Source organism: Scyliorhinus canicula, chromosome 9 (assembly GCF_902713615.1).
Source record: "Scyliorhinus canicula chromosome 9, sScyCan1.1, whole genome shotgun sequence".
Taxonomy (NCBI): domain Eukaryota; kingdom Metazoa; phylum Chordata; class Chondrichthyes; order Carcharhiniformes; family Scyliorhinidae; genus Scyliorhinus; species Scyliorhinus canicula.
In genome coordinates, this window is record NC_052154.1 from 101,098,979 (window position 1) to 101,119,807 (window position 20,829).

Below are 20,829 nucleotides of genomic sequence, written 5' to 3' on the forward strand. Positions count from 1 at the left end.
GCCCACCCCAGTCCAACGCCGGCATCTCCACATCATTGGGATTAACTAAATCTACTCAGACTTTTAACAACTAGGGATTTCAAATAATATTACAATGGAAAATGAATTAAATGAAACATTGAAATCATTTAAATCAACGTTTATTGTTCATTGCAAACAGTAGAAGTGTATCTTTAATTAACATACATACATGTGCTCTATAGGGAATGAATAACAAAGCTAAAGCAAGTGAGGCAAAGGTGGTTCGGTATTTATTCATTGTAATATCTCTATTATAAACATAATTATGAATGTTCTCTCTTCTTCATGCCAAAGTTGTAATTATATTGGCATATTTGCATTGATGACAAGTTGTTTTGGATGTGTATTCATCTGGGAGAACGTATCCCACTCATTCCAGTTTGTACCAAATGTGTTTTTGTTCTTCTATTGATTGAGTTTACAGGCATGGTGATTGCATTCACATTCTTGGAACAGGATATATTCCATGAGCATTATTTGGCCATTTTTACAGCTGGCATTTGCAGTCAGTTTTTTGAATTTCTTTGGCACACAGCAGCCACAATGTGTTTCAATCAGACCTGTCACTCCATTATACCTGCCAATTAGAAATAGAAGCATCAGTCATTTCACACACAACAATTCACAACTCTCCTTTGCTGAAGTATTGTTTCCCTTCTGAGATTAACTGAATAACTCTTAAAAACTCAAATAAATCATGAGGGTGAATGAATCTGAAAATCTGTACTGTCTCAAAATGTTGGGTTCATAAGCATCTGAACTGTTCTCTACCTGATCTACTCCATCCTGTATTTCCATCTTCCTTCAAAGATCCTTCAGCATGATCTGAACATGTTGAGTGTGGGCAAATCAATGGCAGATGCAGTATAATTTGGATAAATGTGAAGTTATTCGCTTTGGAAGCCAAAATAAGAAGGCAGGTTACTACTTGAATGGCTGTACATTAGGAGAGGGGAGTGTGCAGCGAGACCTTGGTGTCCTTGTGCACCTGTCACTGAAGGTAAGGCAAATGGTATGTGGGCTTTCTTGCAAGAGGTTTTGAGTACAGGAGCAGGGATGTGTTGTTGCAAATATACAGGGCCTTGGTGAGGCCACACCTAGAATATTGTGTGCAGTTTTGGTCTCCTTTTCTGAGGAAGGATGTTCTTGCACTCAAGGGTGTGCAACGAAGGTTTACCAGACTGATTCCAGGGATAGCGGGACTGAAGTATGAGGAGAGATTGACTAGGTTATGATTGTGTTTGCTGGCGTTCAGACGAATGAGGGAGAACTCTCACAGAGACTTATCAAATTCTATCAGGACTAGAAAAAAGCAAATAACTGTGGATGCTGGAATCTGAAACCAAAGAGAAAATGCTGGAAAATCTCAGCGTATCTGGCAGCATCTGTAGGGAGAGAATAGAGTCAACGTTTTGAGTCCAGATAACCCTTTGTCAAAGTTAAAAGACAGAGAAAGTGGGAAATATTTATACTGTGGAGTGAGAGAATGAAAGATGACTCATACCTGAAGAAACAAAGGGAAATGGGGTGCTAATAGCAACAGAAACCAAGGGAAAGAGTGCTAATGGCAGTCCCCAGAGAGAACAAAAGGTGTGAAAGGCCAAACAGCAGAGAAACTAACATCAGAGTGTAAACTGTGACAGATGTAGATGTGGGGGAGGAGAAGGGGGAAGCAAAGGGGAGAAAAGGTCAGGAATGTGGGATAAGATAGGGGAGGGAGTTAAATATATATAAAGAAAGGCAAGAAAGATAGAAATTGTAAAAGACGGTTCAAATGAAATGGGATGAAAACAAATGGGTCGGGGTGGGGTAGAGCTAATCATCTGAAGTTGTTGAATTTGATGTTGAGACTGGAAGGCTGTCGTGTGCCTAATCAGATGATGAGATGTTGTGGACAAGTGGCAATAAGAACCTGATTGCCATTTTGCACCTAGTTATTTACCTGGAAAACAGCCGCTCCTTCTCACCCGACCTTCCGATTCAGGTGGACTCAGTCTGTCGTTGGGACTGGTTAGTTTGACAGGGGTTTGAGATGGAGAGGAGTTCAGTGGAAGAGATTAAGTCGGTGGGGGGAATTAGTGGTTCGAGGTGGGGTCAGTCAGGGAAATGGGTTGGTTTGGGGTGTCATTTGGGGAGGTGAAGTGGTCAGATGATTAGGTAGTCAATCGGGGGTGGAAATCTGTCCGTCAATGGGGTGGGTGGGAGTTGGTTGGCTGGGGGAGTGGGTTGCATGGTGGCTGGGGGTCAATAGGGGAGATGCGATCGGTCAGGGGGGAACTGGTCCGCCATGGGACTGGGGATGGGGGGGATAGTTGGTTGGTGGAGGATCAGGCAGTCATGAGGGGGGGGGGGGGGGGGGGGGGTGGGGGGGATGTTTGGGGAAGTCAGTTGATCAGGGGATCAATTTGTCGTGCTGGGTTTGGCTGTTGTGGTTGGTCGGGAGAGTGAAGTGATTGGTCGAGGGAGTCAAGTGGTTGGTCGAGGGGGTTTTGTGGTCAGCGGGAGATGGAGGTCAGTTGGCTGGGGGATGGGGCATTTAGGTCAGAGAAAGAGGGTAGTTTTGGGGAGGGGTTGTCATGATATCCACACATGTATATTAATGGAGTGCAGACAGGCAGTGATTGACACAAAGGATGACCAGTAAGCACACAGAACACAGCAGCCAATCACCAGACAGGACATGACTACTATATAGCCAGAGGGCACTCGGTGTCCCACTCTCTCAGGACCCAGCCACTGAGACAGTCAGAGTTCGTGAGCTAGCCAGTGCAAACACCATGCGGTAGCTGGTAAGTCTGGTCAGGCTAGCACTAGGTCTCCAGTCAATTCAGTATAGTGTCAACCCACAGCTGAGCATGCATATTAGTTAATACATTGAATAAAATCGAGTTGGATCTTCTCCAGTGTTAGAGGTCTGTCTCTTGCTACACTGCATCAAGTGCAGTCCACGTCGACCCAACCTGTCTAACACATCAGAGGGGGTCAGTTTTATAGTTACCAGAGATTAGAATTAGTTTTAATTGTTCCAACTGTTCCTGGATAACTATAACTCTGAAACAGTCAGAACCATCTGAAGTTTGAGATTTAAATCCCACTTTTGGATGGTTCCCAATGCAGCATAATACAGTGCTGGGCGAGGGTGAGCATCCCCCAGGCTAGCCAGGGTATTCCACCTCCAGTACCGTGCCACTGACACCATCACCGCATCCCACACACCCAAAGCCCCACCCCCACTTAAAGGGCAATGAAACCCCACCCACCATCAGTCTGAGCACACCCACCCTGCACCACATACCAACACCCATGCCGCCCAGGGACTAGCTGCATTCCACATTGGTCTCAGGCGTCTGGAAAGGGCGGTGACATCAATGCGAGAGATCATAGATATCATATCATAGAATTTACAGCGTAGAAGGAGGCCAGTCCGCACCGGCTCTTGGAAAGAGCACCCTACCCAAGGTCCACACCTCCACCCTATCCCCATAACCCAGTAACCCCACCCAACACTAAGGGCAATTTTGGACACTAAGGGCAATTTAGCATGACCAATCCACCTAACCTGCACATCTTTGGACTGTGGGAGGAAACCGGAGCACCCGGAGGAAACCCACGCACACACGGGGAGGACGTGCAGACTCCGCACAGACAGTGACCCAAGCCGGGAATCGAACCTGGGACCCTGGAGCTCTGAAGCAATTGTTCTATCCACAATGCTACAGTGCTGCCCAGTTGCATTGCCAGGGATTACATGATGGGGTGTCATCTAAGATCCAGTGCCTGCAGGTGCAGTTGGAGGAGGTGCTGAACATGCCTGCTATCCAGGCCTACATTGCACATGTGGCATCCATAGTGGAAGCCTTGGGTGTGATGGTACTGGCCGTGGATTAAGATATTGAAGACCTGGGTCAGTCTGTGTAGGCATTGGCCAAGCCACAGGACAGGACGGCTATGTCACATGCTGTGACGGCTCGGGCTTTGCAGGTGGGCACGGGCCAGGGCTCCAAGCGCAGTCGGGGACCACCCCCCCTCCTCCCCCTGTGTCGATCTCGGGGGTGGCAGGGGATGAGGCCAGATATGTGGGGATGCCATATGTGTAGGGATACCCGGTGAGTTACCCACAACTGCACACTGCTCCGATACTCAACCCCCCCATCCACTCACCGTGGCGTTTGATGGGACCGTGAAGTGCAATGGCCAGCAGGCCTGCAGAGATTACCCAGGCGGACAGTGGAAAATGCTGCTAAGGGCAGGAGTCAGACCTCGTCAAACGATGACGAGCAGCAGAGCTCACCTTGGAGCGGGTCGCCATAATTTTCCATCCCATGGACCAGACACGCTGATACTGCCAACCGAGGGCCTCCACCCTGTAGGTGGAAGTACGGAGCAGGATGTGGGGAAGTGGGGAGTTGGGGGTGCAGCGGTGCAGGCGGGTGAACAGGGGAGGGGGTGACTTGCTGGGGTGCGGGCGTTTGAACAGCCGCTGGCCATGCCAACTAGTGAACTAGTGAACTTGGCTGCTATTAGATTGTCCCCTGCACGCAGGCCATGGTGCACACGTTGTGCGGCCTCCTTTGCCTGCCCGGGCCCATGCCCTGCCCACCCTGGCCGTCCCTCGCATCCTCCTCATCGGACGAGGCCTGTCGTTCATCTACTCCTCCAGCATGTCGCCCCTCTGCTTCATGATGTTGTGGAGGGTACAGTGGGTCCATGATGTGCGATGCCATCCTGGGACTATACTGAAGGGCCCCTCCAGAGTGGTGTAGGTACCTGAACCTGAATCTCATGCATACCAATGCATCGATCAATTACACTCCTGGTTGCTGCATGGGCATCATTGCAGTGGGTTTCCAAGTTGATCTGTGGACTCTGGATAGGCGTCATCAGCTATGACCTCAACGGACAACCCCTGTTGCCCAGGTGCCAACCCTTCACCCAGGGGAGTGCCTCGAAAATGTCAGGCACCGTCAAGTGTGCCAGGATGCATGTGTCATGAACACTGCCTGGGTATGGGGCGCAGACGTGCATGATGTGATCTCGTGGTCACACACCAGCTGCACATTCATGAAGTGGTACCCCTTGTGGTTTGTGAAGTGCACATCCTCATGTGGCAGTGTTCATAAGGGGAACATGCGTCCTCTCGATCATTGCCTGGACCTGGGGCATCCACCAATGGCGATGAACCCCACTGCCAGGGCTACATGGTGGGCTCAATCCATATTCAGGCTGATTTATTGTGCTGCCCTGGCATACAGGGCCTCCATGATGGCACGGATGCACCTGTGCAGCGAGGTCTGGGAGATCACCAACAGGTCCCCACTTGACGTCTGGAAGGACTCCGTGGCGTAGAAGCTCACCTTGATTGGCATCGGGGGTGGATGTTCGCTTCCATACCCCACGGTTCCAGATGCGCCATGATCTGGCAGATATGCCCTATGGTGTCCCTGGTCAACTGGAGCCTTTGACAACACAACCGGTCCAGCAGTCCCTTGATTAATAGGCACTGCCTGTACACACGGGGCCTGAAAAGCCACCTCCTTCCATCCTCCTCTTCAGCCTATTGGGCAGCCTGGTCTCCATCCTCACCAGCTGGCCCTGTTCTTCTGGGGCAGGCTTGGCTGCTGCAGTGGCCTCCCCAAGCAGCTCCTGCTGGTATAGCCTCATGGCATTCCCCAGGGCTATGATGGCTAAGCAGATGCCAACCATTCTTGGTTGGATACCGAAATCCGTTCTTTGCGGGGGGTCAAGGCATGGTTGGCATGGTGGTTACCTCTGTTCCGAACCAGGTCCAGCGGGCTACACAGTAGCTCCATCCTGCACTGCAGCCCCTGCCCCCGCATTTTCCCCCCCCCCACCGATTCCCACTCTCACCGCCGGCCATTCACCTGTCTCTTTGCCCTCCGAACTGCACCCCTGGCCCTGTCAGTGCCTGGCACCGAGGGGGGGGCGGGGCTCCAGCTCTGGCACCCATCCCTGCCGATAGGGCTATTAGTGGCTAGTGCAAGCCACGCCAGCGGTACGCTCTGCGGCCCTTGCCATCAGCCCTCCTGTGGGGACTATTGTTGGCATCCTCCTTGAATGGGCTGCGTGATGCCCCACTGGCAGTGTGGTGACAAGTTATGGGAGGCGGGGGTCGACCAGTGACACACGGTGGGTTGTCAGTGGGGTGCACAGCTGGATGGCTGCCTTGCAGGCCGTGACAATCGCGATCAGTGCCCAGACATCCCAACCTCACAGCCCATCCCCTGGTCACTCCCCCCGGCCCTGGCAGGTGCTCCCCCATGATATACCAATGGCCTTTACTGTACAATTTGCATGCCCACGGCGGCGTGCGGCGTAGATCGCATTCATGCCGCTGTCGTGGCACCGGAGCACGGCCTTCCATTGGGAACTGGCCTCGGTTTTCAGCTCACACATGATTCTCCGCCCAATTGCGTTTCCAGCCCCATGTTTCTGATTTGATTTAAATTGTTTTGCAACCTTGTCTTCGAGAAGTTACTGGATACATTTTTGAAATTTATATCTGAAAATTGTTGAAGATGTTAAAAATTAACTTGAAGATACACTCACTTAGCAGCTGTTAAGCTCACAGGGACAGATAAGCAGATGTAATGTGGCCAGTCACACACATATAAATGGGCCTCTTCTACATTTTTCTGAGTGCCAGGAAATGAATTTACAAATATCCTACTGGAGCCAGGTTACTCTGTCTGTACAGCCTTTCTGAAACGTGCATAGGAAAACTAGATATATTTAGTTTCGTTTTCATTTCACAAGAGAACTGGGCAGTCACATTCAAAGTAACATTGCCTGGATCTGGACAATATAGGTGGTTGCACTGGGCAAGAATGGCTCCAATAGCAAAGCTATTCTATCAGAGATATGTGTGTCTGACCAGCTTTGAATTAAAATGAAGCCTTGTAGATAGACTTCTGAGGTTGTAGACACAACCTAGTACAGAAAGATAGGAGAAGACATATAAATGAAGATGGATTCAATTGTGCTGTTATGTATGATGTAACCAGACAGCCATAGCTCTGCTTTTTGCTCAAAATGGAGCACTTATTGGATCAAAGATTGGCGTGGGAGAAATATGTTTTGATTCATAGGGCACCTGCACTATAACTGGGGAAAGAGGAGATGTGCCATTGGGATAGCCTTCAACTGAAGAACACTGGGACACGCTTTGACAAATTGCACAGATGAGGCTTTCAGCTAAATAGTTTGGTTGAGGGTTCATGTGAGGGAACGTTTAGAAAGTCAAATGGAAAGAGCATAGCGATATGAGGAATGATAACCAGTGTGACAGGAAGGGACAGAACCTACAAGGATAAGAGTGTACCAGTAAATAAGGTAAATAGGGAAAATTATTACAATACAGAATTAACTACACTGTATTTGTATGGGAGTAGCTTTTAGTGCATGATGGGTAAATCAATAGCACAAATAGAACTCAATGAGTACGATATGAGAGGTAATACAGAAACATAGTTGCAAAGTGACCATGGCTGCAACCTGAATGTTCAAGGAACATAGAACATAGAAAAATACAGCACAGAACAGGTCCTTTGGCCCAAGATGTTGTGCCGAACTTTTGTCCTTGATTAAAAACAAATTTATCTCCACCCCATCATTCTACCGTAATCCATGTACCTATCCAATAGCCGCTTGAAGGTCCCTAATGTTTCCGACTCAACTACTTCCACAGGCAGTGCATTCCATGCCCCCACTACTCTCTGGGTAAAGAACCTACCACTGACATCCCCCCTATATCTTCCACTATTCACCTTAAATTTATGTCCCCTTGTAATGGTTTGTTCCATCCGGAGAAAATGTCTCTGACTGTCTACTCTATCTATTCCCATGATCACCTTATAAACCTCCATCAAGTCACCCCTCATCCTTCTCCGTTCTAATGAGAAAAGGATATTTGACATTTTGGAAGGGCAGGAACAAGGGAAAAGGAGATGGCTGGCCCTGTTCATAAAATATGAAATCAGTACGGTAATGAGAAATTATCTTGATTCAGAGAATTAAGAAACCAAATTAATTTGGGTGGAGATACGAAATAGCAAAGGCAATAAACCACTATTGGGAATGGTTTATAGGGCCCCTGACCGTAGGTATACTATTGGACAGAGTATAAATCAAGAAATAATTGGGGCTCGTGGAAAGGTGCTGCTCATGGGAAATTTCCATCTTGATATAGATTAGGGGAATCAAATTTGGAAAGGGAGCCTCGAGAATTACTTCATAAAGTGTATTAGGAGAGTTCCTTTGAACAATACCATCCAGAACTAGGGGTCATAGTTTGAGGATAAGGGGTACCCCTTTTGGGACTGAGGTGAGGAGAAATTTCTTCACCCAGAGAGTGGTGAATCTGTGGAATTCACTGCCACAGAAAGTAGTTGAGGCCAAAATGTTGTGTAATTTCAAGAAGGAATCAGATATAGCTCTTTGGGCTAAAGGGATCAAGGGATATGGGGGGAAGGCGGGATCAGGGTATTGAACTTGATTATCAGCCATGATCATAATGAATGGCAGAGCAAGCATGAAGAGCCAAATGGCTTACTCCTACTTCTATTTTCTATGTACATTTCTATGCAACCATGAAAGGGAATTTTAGCCCTGATAATGGATAATGAAACAGGATTGATTAATGATCTTGCAGTAAATGATCCTCGAAGTAAAAGTGATCATTATATGAATTGTACATTCACGTTCAGAATCAGAAATTTAGGTCTGAAAATCAGGTCTTAAACTTAAAACAAGGGTATGAAGACAGAGTTGGCTGAAGTTGAATGGAAAAGGAGGTTAAAAGGTAAACAGTAGAGAAGCAGTGGTGGACATTGAAGGAGGTCAGAAATTTTATTGTAGAAAACGAGAGGAGTTCAGAAGGCGGAGTGAAATTTTAAAAGAAATTAGGAAAGTGAAGAGAGGAGATGAAAGAATATTGGCAAGCAAGATCAGGAAAACCTAAAGCTGTTTTATCAATCCATTAAGAGTAAGAAGGTAACTAAGGAAAGAGTAGGGCCCATAAAAGACCAGAAAGGAATCCCATGTGTGGAGAGGATGGATGTGGGTATGGTTCTGAATGAATACCTTGTGACTGTCTTCACAAAAGAGAGGGACAGTGCAGACATTGTAGTTAAAGAGGAGGAGTGTGAAGTATTGAACGTAATAAACATAGGGAGAGAGGAAATACTAAGTGGATTAGCATCTTTGAAAGTGGATAAATCACCAGGGTCCAATAAAATGTTTCCCAGAATGTTAAAATAAGACAGGGAGCAGAGGGTCTGACCATCATTTTCCAATCCTCACTCAGTACAGGTGAGGTGCCAGAGAAATGAAAGTCTGTTAAAGTTGTACCTTTGTCTAAAAAGAGAGAAAGGTTCAGATCAAATAATTACAAGCTAGTCAATCTAATCTCAGAAATTGGAAAATTATTGGAATCAATTCTGAGTGACAGGATAAACTGCCACTTGGAAAGGCAGAAATTAATCATGGACAGTCAGCATAGATCGGTAGCCCTGGTTGGGGTATATATGTTGTATGTCGCGTTGGGGCACTGTGGTTTATGCAGATGAATGAGGTAAAGCACATTCAAAACACCTCATATCACCCTTCTTTAAACAGTCCAGCTGAGCGGGCAGTGCAAACCTTCAAAGGGGGCATGAAAAAACAAACCACAGAATTGTTTAATTATCGGACCACGCCACGTGTGACAACCAGGTAGCACCGGCCGAGCTACTGATGGGCTGTCTAAGCTTGACATCCCTCAACCTTTGTGGGAAGGTGGAGAAGAAACAAGACCGCCAGAAGAGATACAATGACCACCGGAAGCAGGACAGAAGGTTCAAGCCAGGGGATGCAGCATATGCCTGGAACTTTGGGGACGGAGCCCAATAGATACCATAGGCCATAGTGGAGAGAACAAGTGAACGCAGAGCTGGACTGCCTTGAGGACTTGAAAATCATGTGCCAGTCATGCCCATTATGAAACCTGATGGCTCTATCCGTCTATGTGGCGATTATAAGATGACAGGCAACCACACCTCCTGATTGGATTGCTACTTCGTCCCTCGAATAGAGGTTCTATACGCCAAATTCAGTGGCGGTCGCTCATTTTCGAAACTCAACATGAGCCATACATACCTCCAACTGACTTTGGCTCATGACTCCAGACCTTTTGTGACCATCAACATGCACTGCGGGCTATATGAGTATGCCCGGCTACCTATTGGAGTTTCCTCGGCGTGCCCCATTTTCCAGCGGGTAATGGAAAACATCCTGCCAGGGCTCCTGCGGTTGGTGATGTACCTGGACGATATGTTGATCACAGGTTCATCTGAACAGGAGTATTTGGAAAACTTGACTGAAATCCTCCGATAGTTTCAGGAAACTGGAGTCCGCCTCCGGAGGGAAAAATGTGTTTTCAATGCGGTCTAACTGGGCCATCGCATGGACCACCATGGGTTGCATCTGGTGGAGGCAGCACGGTAGGGCAGCACGGTAGCACAAGTGAATAGAACTGTGGCTTCACAGCGCCAGGGTCCCAGGTTCGATTCCCCGCTGGGTCACTGTCTGTGCGGAGTCTGCAAGTTCTCCCCGTGTCTGCGTGGGTTTCCTCCGGGTGCTCTGGTTTCCTCCCACAGTCCAAAGACGTGTAGATTAGGTGGATTAGCCATGCTAAATTGCGCTTCGTGTCCAAAAAGGTTAGAAGGGGTTATTGGGTTACGGGGATAGGGTGGAAGTGAGGGCTTAATATTGGTCGGTGCAGACTCAATGGGCCAAATGGCCTCCTTCTGCACTGTATGTTCTATGAGGTAAACGTACTGGCTATCCGTCAGGCCCCTGTACTGAATGGTCCAACGGAACAACAATCATTTTTGGGCCTCATGAACTATTATGGCAAGTTTATACCAAACCTTGCCACATTTTTGGTCCCCTTCAATTGTCCGCTAAAAAAAGGATCAGTGATGGGAATGGCTCAAGGCCCAAGGCACAGCCATCACATCAGTCAAATAGCAACTGTCATCCTCCGCGTGCTGACCAACTTTGATCAATCTAAGTCGCTTTTGTTAACATGTGATGCTTCTCCCTATGGGGTCGGGGCTGTCCTCACCCACCAAATGTAATATGGATCAGACGTTGGCCGATGCTGAGAAAAACTAGGCACAGATCGAAAAAGACGGTTTGGCCATTCCGGTACCAAGATTCCACACAACATTGCATTGAGCTGCCTCCCTCTCCCAACTAGGCCGTCAGTGCTGGCTTTAGCTGATGAGGTCAGCACTGCCTTCTATTTTACAGACTCTCTGCCTATCACAGTGTTGAACATCCACGGTTGGACCCAGACAGACCCGCAGTCGTCCCAGGTGCAACACATCATCCTGTATGGAATCCAGCACGGGGCATTGTTGAGTGACTTGAAGGTCTACACCACCAAGATACCGGAGTTAAGCACTGTGGATGGTGTCATCCTGTTTGGAAGCACGTGGTAGTTCCCGAGCTGGGACGCAAGCCGCTCTCGCAGGACCTTCACAATGGACACACAGGTGTGTCCAAGATGAAGATGCTGGCCTGTATCTACATTTGGTGGCCAAGGGTTGATGTGAACATAAAGAAGTTGGCCCAGCATTGTGCACAATGCCAGGAACACCAGTAACTGCTGGCGGCGGTTTCACTCCAACCATGGGAATGGCCGGGCCATCCTTGGTCCCGCCTCCACATCTAGACTTTGCAGGACAATTCCAGGGGGAGATATTCCCCTTTGTCGTGCACTCCCACTCGAAGTGTATGGGGATGCACAAGAATGCACCAAGTCTGCTCGGGCCACCATTGAATGACTGTGACAGCCATTCAGCATGTACGGAGTACCTGATGTGTTGGTTTCAGATAATGGAACAGCTTTCGTAAACGCGGAGTTTGGGGAATTTTTTCTTTTGTATTCATTTACATGGGCATCGCTGGTGAGGCCAGCATTTATTGCCCATCCCTAGTTGTCCTTCAGGAGGTGGTGAATTGCCTTCTTGAACCACTGCAGTCCTTGAGGGGTACGTACACCGACTGCGCGATTAGGTAGGGAGTTCCAGGATGTTGTCCCAGCGACAGTGAAGGAACAGCAATATATTTCCAAGTCAGGGTGGTGAGCGACTTGGAGGGGAACCTCCAAGTATCTGCTGCTCTTGTCCTTCTAGATGGTAGTGGTCGTGGGTTTGGAAGGTGTTGTCTAAGGAACCTTGGTGAGTTACTGCAGTGGATCTTGTAGATGATACACACGGCTGCCACAGTTCGTCAGTGGTGGAATGTTTGTGGAAGGGGAAGAAATCAAGTGAGCTGCTTTGTCGTGGATAGTGTCAAGCTTCTTGAGTGTTGGTAGAGCTGCACTCATCCAAGCAAATGGAGAGTATTCCATTACACTCCTGACTTGTGTCTTGTAGATTTGGACAGGCTTTTGGGGGGGGCGGGGTGGGGTCAGGAGTGTGATGTTCTTTGTTGAGTTTATCAGGATGGATTAAAGTTGTAGCGTATCCAAAAAACATCAAGCTATGTTATTAAACAAAGCAAGTTTATTTACACTACACAAATTATGATTCGAACACGTGACAAGGTATTAATTAATAAATAAGACTATACTATATCTATGCTACAGAACTCTATACAACTGACCTATCCTAACTCACGCCTGCTCTAAACTTATCAATACTCCTTCTTACACCTTCTCGCAGAAGTCGGAGAGACATTCCCTTCTCTAAGTCTGCTCCCCAGCTCCATCTGGTGGTAGAATAGAGTATCACATTTTTCATTCAGATTGCCCATAAGGGGAAACATTAGTTCCATGTTTAGTCTATCAATCCCTTTCAGCGTTATATATACCTCGATCAGACCTCCTCTCATTATTCTAAACTGGATATGCCCAAACTGTTTAATCCCTCCTCATACATCAACCCTTCCATGTCCAGAATCAATCTGGTGAACCTCCTCTGAACTGCCTCCAAAGCTACCACATGAAATGAAATGAAAATGAAATGAAATGAAAATCACTTATTGTCACGAGTAGGCTTCAATGAAGTTACTGTGAAAAGCCCCTAGTCGCCACATTCCGGCGCCTGTCCGGGGAGGCTGGTACGGGAATCAAACCGTGCTGCTGGCCTGCTTGGTCTGCTTTAAAAGTCAGCGAAACCAGCCACATTCAAAGAGCCTCTACAAATATATAAAGGGCAAAAGAGTAACAAGGGAGAGAGTAAGGCCTCTTAAGGATCTACAAGGTCATCTATGTGCAGATCCACAAGAGAGGGGTGAGATCCTAAATTAATATTTCTCATCGGTATTTACTGTTGAGAAAGTCATGGATATTAGGGAATTTGGGGAAATAATAGTGATGACTTGAGAAGTGTACATATTACAGAGAAGGAGATGCTGGAAGTTATAAGGCGCATCAAGGTAGATAAATCCCCGGGACCTGATGAAATGTATCCCAGGACGTTGTGGGAGACTAGGGAGGATATTATGCATCCTCTAGCAGAGATATTTGAATCGTCGACAGCCACAGGTGAGGCGCCTGAATTGGAGGGGAGCAAATGTTGTGCCTTTGTTTAAGAATGGCTTCAGGGAAAAGCCTGGGAACTACAGACCAATTATCCTAACGTCTTTGGTTGGTAAGTTGTTAGAAGGTATTCTGAGAGATAGGGGCCGGGATTCTCCAACCCCGCGGCAGGTTGGAGAATCGCTCGGGGAGGGGCGCGAGAATTGCACCACACCGCCTGAACACTGGCTCGCCGATTCTCTGCCGCCAATTTTCGGCCGTCTGTGGGATCTCCCCCATGCCGATCAGGGGCCGTTGAAAGCAGCCCTCCCCGCTTGCCGATTCTCCAGTCCTTGACAGGCCGAGTGCCCGCTGAGTTCGGCCAAGTCCCGCCAGCGTGGTTTACATAGAGAACATAGAACATAGAACAGTACAGCACAGAACAGGCCCTTCAGCCCTCGATGTTGTGCCGAGCATTGTCCGAAACCAAGATCAAGCTATCCCACTTCCTGTCATTCTGGTATGCTCCATGTGCCTATCCAATAACCGCTTGAAAATTCTTAAAGTGTCCGACTGCACTATCACAGCAGGCAGTCCATTCCACACCTTAACCACTCTCTTGAGTAAAGAACCTACCTCGGATATCCCTCCTATATCACCTACCCTGAATCTTATAGTTATGCCCCCTTGTAACAGCTACATCCACCCGAGGAAATAGTCTCCGACCGTCCACTCTATCTATCCCCCTCATCATCTGATGAACCTCTGTGAAGTCGCCTCTCATCCTCCTCCGCTCCAAAGAGAAAAGCCCAAGCTCCCTCAACCTTTCCTCATAAGATCTATTCTGCAAACCAGGCAGCATCCTGGTAAATCTCCTTTGCACCCGGCGGGACATCGGAGGTCTGTCTGCGAGGGCTGTCCTGGTGGGGGGGGTGGGGGGATCTGACCCCGGAGGGGGTCCTCCATGGTGGCCTGGCCCGCGATCGGGGCCTACCGATCAGCGGGCTAGTTCTGTGGGGGGCCTATGTTCCCCCGCGGCGGGCCCCGATAGGGTTCCGCTATATTGCTCGGATGGAACGGGAACCCACGTGCATGCGTGAACTCGCGCCGGCCGTGGCGTGCGTTTGCGAATTCATGCCGGCCGTGGCGCGCGTGTGCGAATTCATGCCGGCCGTGGCGCGCATGTGCGAATTCATGCCGGCTGTGGCGTGCGTGTGCGAATTCATGCCGGCCGTGGCGTGCGTGTGCGAACTCATGCCGGCCGTGGCGTGCGTGTGTGAACTCATGCCGGCTGTGGCGTGCGTGTGCGAATTCATGCTGGTCGTGGCGCGCGTGTGCGAACTCATGCCGGCTGTGGCGCACGTGTGTGAACTCATGCCGGCTGTGGCGTGCGTGTGTGAACTCATGCCGGCTGTGGCGTGCGTGTGTGAACTCATGCCGGCTGTGGCGCACGTGTGTGAACTCATGCCGGCCGTGGCGTGCGTGTGTGAACTCATGCCGGCTGTGGCGTGCGTGTGCGAATTCATGCTGGTCGTGGCGTGCGTGTGCGAACTCATGCCGGCTGTGGCGCGCGTGTGCGAACTCATGCCGGCTGTGGCGTGCGTGTGCGAATTCATGCCGGCCGTGGCGCGCGTGTGCGAATTCATGCCGGCCGTGGCGTGCGTGTGCGAACTCATGCCGGCCGTGGCGTGCGTGTGCGAACTCATGCCGGCCGTGGCGTGCGTGTGCGAACTCATGCCGGCCGTGGCGTGCGTGTGCGAACTCATGCCGGCCGTGGCGTGCGTGTGTGAACTCATGCCGGCTGTGGCGTGCGTGTGCGAATTCATGCTGGCCGTGGCGCGCGTGTGCGAACTCATGCCGGCTGTGGCGCACGTGTGCGAACTCATGCCGGCCGTGGCGCGCGTGTGCGAACTCATGCCGGCCGTGGAGCGCGTGTGCGAACTCATGCCGGCCGTGGAGCGCGTGTGCGAACTCATGCCGGCTGTGGCGCACGTGTGCGAACTCATGCCGGCTGTGGCGTGCGTGTGCGAACTCATGCCGGCTGTGGCGCGCGTGTGCGAACTCATGCCGGCTGTGGCGCGCGGACTCGCGCCGGCCATGGCGCACCGGCTTTCGGGCGCCGGATCTGCGGAGACCACTCTGGCGCCATACTAATCCCCTAGGAAGGGGTGGATAGCTGCCAGTTGAGGTCCTTTGACGCCGGAGTGGCTTGCGCCACTTTTCACGCCGGCGTCAGAACTTGGCCGCAGGATTTGAGAATCCCAGCCGGGATCTATAGGCATTTAGAGAGGCAATGACTGATTAGGGACAATCAGCATGGCTTTGTTAGTGGAAAATTATGTCCTACGAATTTGATTGAGTTTTTTGAACGGGTAACCAAGAAGGTAGATGAGGGCAGTGCAGTCAACATTGTCAACATGGACTTTAACAAGGCCTTTGACAAGTTACCACATGGTAGATTGTTGCATAATGTTAAATCTCACGGGATCCAAGGTGAGGTAGCCAATTGAATGACCGGTACAGGCTCGGAGGCCCAAAGGGCCTGTTCCTGTGCTGTATTGTTATTTGGATACAAAATTGGCTTGACAACAGAAGACAAAGGGTGGTTGTAGAGGGTTGTTTTTCAAACTGGAGGTCTGTGGCTAGTGGTGTGCCTCAGGGATCAGTGCTGCGCCCACTGTTATTTGTTATTTACATTAATGATTTGGATGAGAATTTAGGACGCATGAGTGAGCTAAACCAGCCCAAGCCTGGATATTGTCTAGGTCTTGCTGCATTTGGACATGGACTGCTTCATTATCTGAGAAGTTGCTTATGGTGCAGAATATTATGCAGTCATCCACAAACATCCTCTGTTTTGATCTTATGATGGAAGGGAGGTCATTGGTGAGGCATCTAAGATGGTTGTGCCCAGGACACTACCTTGAGGAACTCCTGCAGTGATGTCCTGGAGCTGAGATGATTGACCTCCAACCACCACAACCATCTTCCTCTGTGCCAGGTATGGCTCCAACCAGCGGAGAGTTTTCCCCCTGATTCCTATTGACTCCAGTTTAGCCAAGGCTCCTTGATGCCATTCTCGGTCAAATGCTGCCTTGATGTCAAGGGCAGTCACTCTCACTTCACCTCTGGCATTCAGCTTTTTTGTCCATGTTTGAACCAAGGCTGTAATGCGGTCATAAGCTGAGTGACCCTGGCAGAACCCAAACTGAGCGTCAGGTTATTGCTGAGTAAGTACTGCTTGATAGCACTGCTGATGACTCCTTCCATCACTTTGCTGATGATGGAGAATAGACTGATAGGGTGGTAATTGTCTGGGTTGGATTTGTCCTGTTTCTTAGGTATAGGACACTCCTGGGCAATTTTCCACATTGCCAGATGCCAGTGTTGCAGCTGTCCTGGAACAGCTTGGCTAGGGGTATAATAAGTACTGTAGCACAAGTCTTCAGTACTATTGCCGGGATATTGTCAGGGCCCATAGCCTTTGCAGCATCCAGTGCCCTTAGCCATTTCTTGATATCATGTGGAGTGAATCATATATGCTGAAGATCGACATCTGTGATGCTGGAGACCTCCGGAGGAGACCGAGATGGATCATCTACTCGGCACTTCTGGCTAAAGATTGTTGCAAATGCCTCAGCCTTGTCCTTTGCACATACTTGCCGGGCTTCTCCACCATTTCGCTTGGGGATATTTGTAGAGCCTCCTCCTCCAGTGAGTTGTTTAATTGTCAATTAGCATTCACAGCTCAAAGTGGAAGGACATCAGCTTACTACCTGATGTGTTTGTTGTGGAATCGCTTAGCTCTGTCTATTACTTGCTGCTTATGCTGTTTGGCACACAAGTAGTCCTGTGTTGGCATAAGGAAATCACCACGTGCATACTGCCCTCTACCAATTGGTTTCAAATGGATTAGTGGTGCAGTCCGTACAGAATTTTAAGTTCGGCATGAAGTCCGCTGCCTGTGTTGCCATCCATCGAGAGATTGAACTCTGACATTGAAGACACCGAGATGACAGACGAAGTCTCACCCAGTTCCGAATCAGAGTCAGACATGAATGTGTTGCCACCCTCGGAGCCTGTCGTGCCACGTCCCACCACCTCATTGGTTTTGCTGGCACCACCCAGGTGCTCTGCACGAAAATGCCACACCCCAGTCCGGTACATGTCTCTCGATGCCACACAGTCGGCTTCCGACAATAATCTCTGGGCGATAAAGCAGAGACACTCCTCGGAACAATAATGGACATGGACTTCTCTCCGGCCTTGGGACGCGGGGGGGGGGGGAATGCTATAACCCTATAGAGGTCATAGTATAAGGACAATCTGATTCCCCGTCACCTCCGTGGAATGTGAACTGCCCCGAGAATGGGGGCAGGATTTCCCCTTAACTAGGGGAATCCTCTCTTGCTTATAAACCCTGACCTGGGTGCAGGTCAGGGATGGAGACCCTTTGATCAGTGGAAACCTATTGCACATTGAATAAACCTAGTCATTTTTTTTACCTGCTGGTTCATTTGTGCTACTTTAGCAGATCCTTGTATATATGGTATGGTGTGTATGCACCACCTGAAGGCATGTGTCTGGCTTATTGTCTGCTGATCATAGAATTTACAGTGCAGAAGGAGGCCATTCGGCCCATCAAGTCTGCATTGGTCTTTGGAAAGATCCACCCTAACGACACCTATCCTCGTAACCCCAGCAAATCTTTTTTGGACAAAAAGGGCAATTTAGCACAGTAAATCCACCTAAACTGCACATTTTGGGACTGTGGGAAGAAACCTGGGCACCCGGTTGAAACTCACGCAGACACTGGGAGAACGTGCAGACTCCGCACAGACAGTGACCCAAGTGGGAATCAACCTGGAACCCTGGAGCCGTGATGCAACTGTGCTAACCACTGTGCTACCATGCTGCCCTAGGATATTTCATCCTGAACTGCTTTCATTAATTGGAGTTTGCTATTGTATTCCACGCTAAGGGGCAGGGTGAGAAGGCATGTCCCCAGTCTACCTCAGCTGGAACAGGAATTGAACCATGCTGAAATGAAATGACCTAATGTCAAAGAACAAAGAACAAAGAAAAGTACAGTACAGGATCCTTAGATCTCCAAGCCTGCGCTGACCATGCTGCCCATCTAAACTAAAATCTTCTACATTTCCGGGGTCCGTATCCCTCTATTCCCATCCTATTCATGTATTTGTCAAGTCGCCCCTTAAACATCACTATCGTACCTGCTTCCACGCCTCTTCTGGCAGCGAGTTCCAGGCACCCACTACCCTCTCTGTAAAAAACGTACCTCATACATCTCTAAACTTTGCCCCTCGCACCTTAAACCTATGCCCTCTAGTAATTGACCCTCCATCCTGGGAAAAAGCTTCTGACTGTCTACTCAGTCCAGCCCCTCATAATTTTGTGGACTTTATGAGGTTGACCTTGAACCTCTGTCGCTCCAGTGAGAACAAACCAAGTTTATCCAAAAACTCGTCATAGCTAATGCCCCTCATACCAGGCAACATCCTGGTAAACCTCCTCTGCGCCCTCTCCAAAACCTCCACATCCTTCTGACCAGAAGGATGCCAACCAGAATTGAACACTATATTCCAAGTGTGGCTCAGCTAAGGTTCTATACAGCTGCAGCATGACTTGCCAATTTTTATATTCAGTGCACGTCACATGATTCCATCTGAGTTCATAGGTCTCTTTACTGAAGAATGTGCTTACATTGGAACCAGTTCAAAGAACAAAGAAAAATTACAGCACAGGAACAGGCCCTTTGGCCCTCCAAGCCTGCGCCGATCCAAATCCTCTATCTAAAACTGTCGCCTAGTTTCTAAGGATCTGTATCCCTCTGCTCCCTGCCCATTCATGTATCTGTCTAGATACATCTTAAATGACGCTAAAGAACAAAGAAAAATTACAGCACAGGAACAGACCCTTCGGCCCTCCAAGGTTCACTAGGATGACACCAGGGATGAAGTGGTTGTGATATGAGGCATGCTTTTCTGCTCTCCTTATTGAACCAGGGTTTTTGGCAATGGGATAGTGCCTTTTGCATCCAAAATTATTCCTGACTGCAATACAACCCATTACTTACTCTTTAAAGTGCAATAAAAGTGCTTCTTCTAAAAACAGCAGGCTGGATTCTCCGCAGACCCGCACCACAATCGCGGCCGACGCGGGGGCAGAGAATCCACTTCCACACCATAATCGGGTCCAGCGCCAGTTCGGTGATTCTCCGAGCCCTGAAAATCAGCGTGATCGCGGAGTACGTTGCACTGCCGGCGGCGATACCCAGAGCCCGCTCAGCAATCCTCCGGTCCCGACCGGCCGAGTTCCTGACGGCCTGGAAGTAACCACCTATTGCTGGTCGGGATGCTGGTGTGGTGGCTGCAGACTCAGTCCGCGTCCACTCTGGTTGGGGGCGGGCAAGTTGGAGACTGGGGCACTGCCGGCGATTAACTGTGCGGGGGTTTAGACTCGGGTACACGGCCAATCGGGGGGGGGGGGTCTCTTTTTTCAGCGTAGCTCCGCGGTCTGAGTCCGCCATGGAGCACGGCGCGACCGCTGGAGGCCGCCGCCATGTGCATGTGTGGACTCCGAACCGGAGGTGCGGGGGCTTGCATCAACAGCTAAAGCTGCAAGATTCACTCCGGGTCCCTGCTAGCCCCCTGCAGGGCATTGAATTCTTTCAACTTTTTGGAAGGAATTTTTGGAGTAAAACTTTGCCGTTTTTATGTTGGCATAGGGACATTTACTTTCCACACAGCATGGTCCCAATAGCATGATGAGGAAGAAATGTTTATGTTATCTTCCGAGAGATACTGAGCAGAAGACTGCAAGTGATGTCAGGGACATTGGATTGAGAACAGATAAACATTCATCTGTCATAATTTTGGTGGCAAAATTGTTTGCATGTGTAATGCCAGTCTCTGCTGAACTGACAACATTGAGACAGGAGCAGCTCTGAGAAAATTAGGTCTCAATGTTAAATAATTTCAGCACTCTTTTCACTCTTTTGTTATTTTAAAATGTATTGATCTGTTAAAAGTGTTGCTTTAATAAGAATTGATATCAAGCAGAGATTTCTTACCTGGTTTCTGATTTACAATGCCCTTTGCAACGATTGAGAACGACGTCTACTTTGCAGCCATCCTTCCTCAATGTGACTGTGTATGAAATAACTGTACACTTGGCTGTGAGTAGAATTAGGTTGAGAAAAATTGTAACAATTATTTTAAGGAAAATTTTAAGAACAAAGAACAGTACAGAACAGGAACAGG

At 49.0% G+C, this 20,829-nt stretch overlaps 1 protein-coding gene across 1 annotated transcript in view; it reads right to left on the bottom strand.

Annotated features, from left to right (window-relative positions):
- Positions 1-229: 229 nt before the first annotated feature.
- Positions 230-20,829, bottom strand: part of LOC119970923 (cyclin-K-like) — a 101,280-nt gene continuing 80,680 nt past the window's right edge. Inside the window, exons 25-26 of the mRNA XM_038806033.1 lie at positions 20,640-20,742; positions 230-598 (exon numbers count right to left, since the gene is read on the bottom strand). Of these exons, the coding sequence (XP_038661961.1) occupies positions 427-598; positions 20,640-20,742 (275 nt within the window). The 3' untranslated portion in view covers positions 230-426. The remainder of the gene's footprint in view (positions 599-20,639; positions 20,743-20,829) is intronic.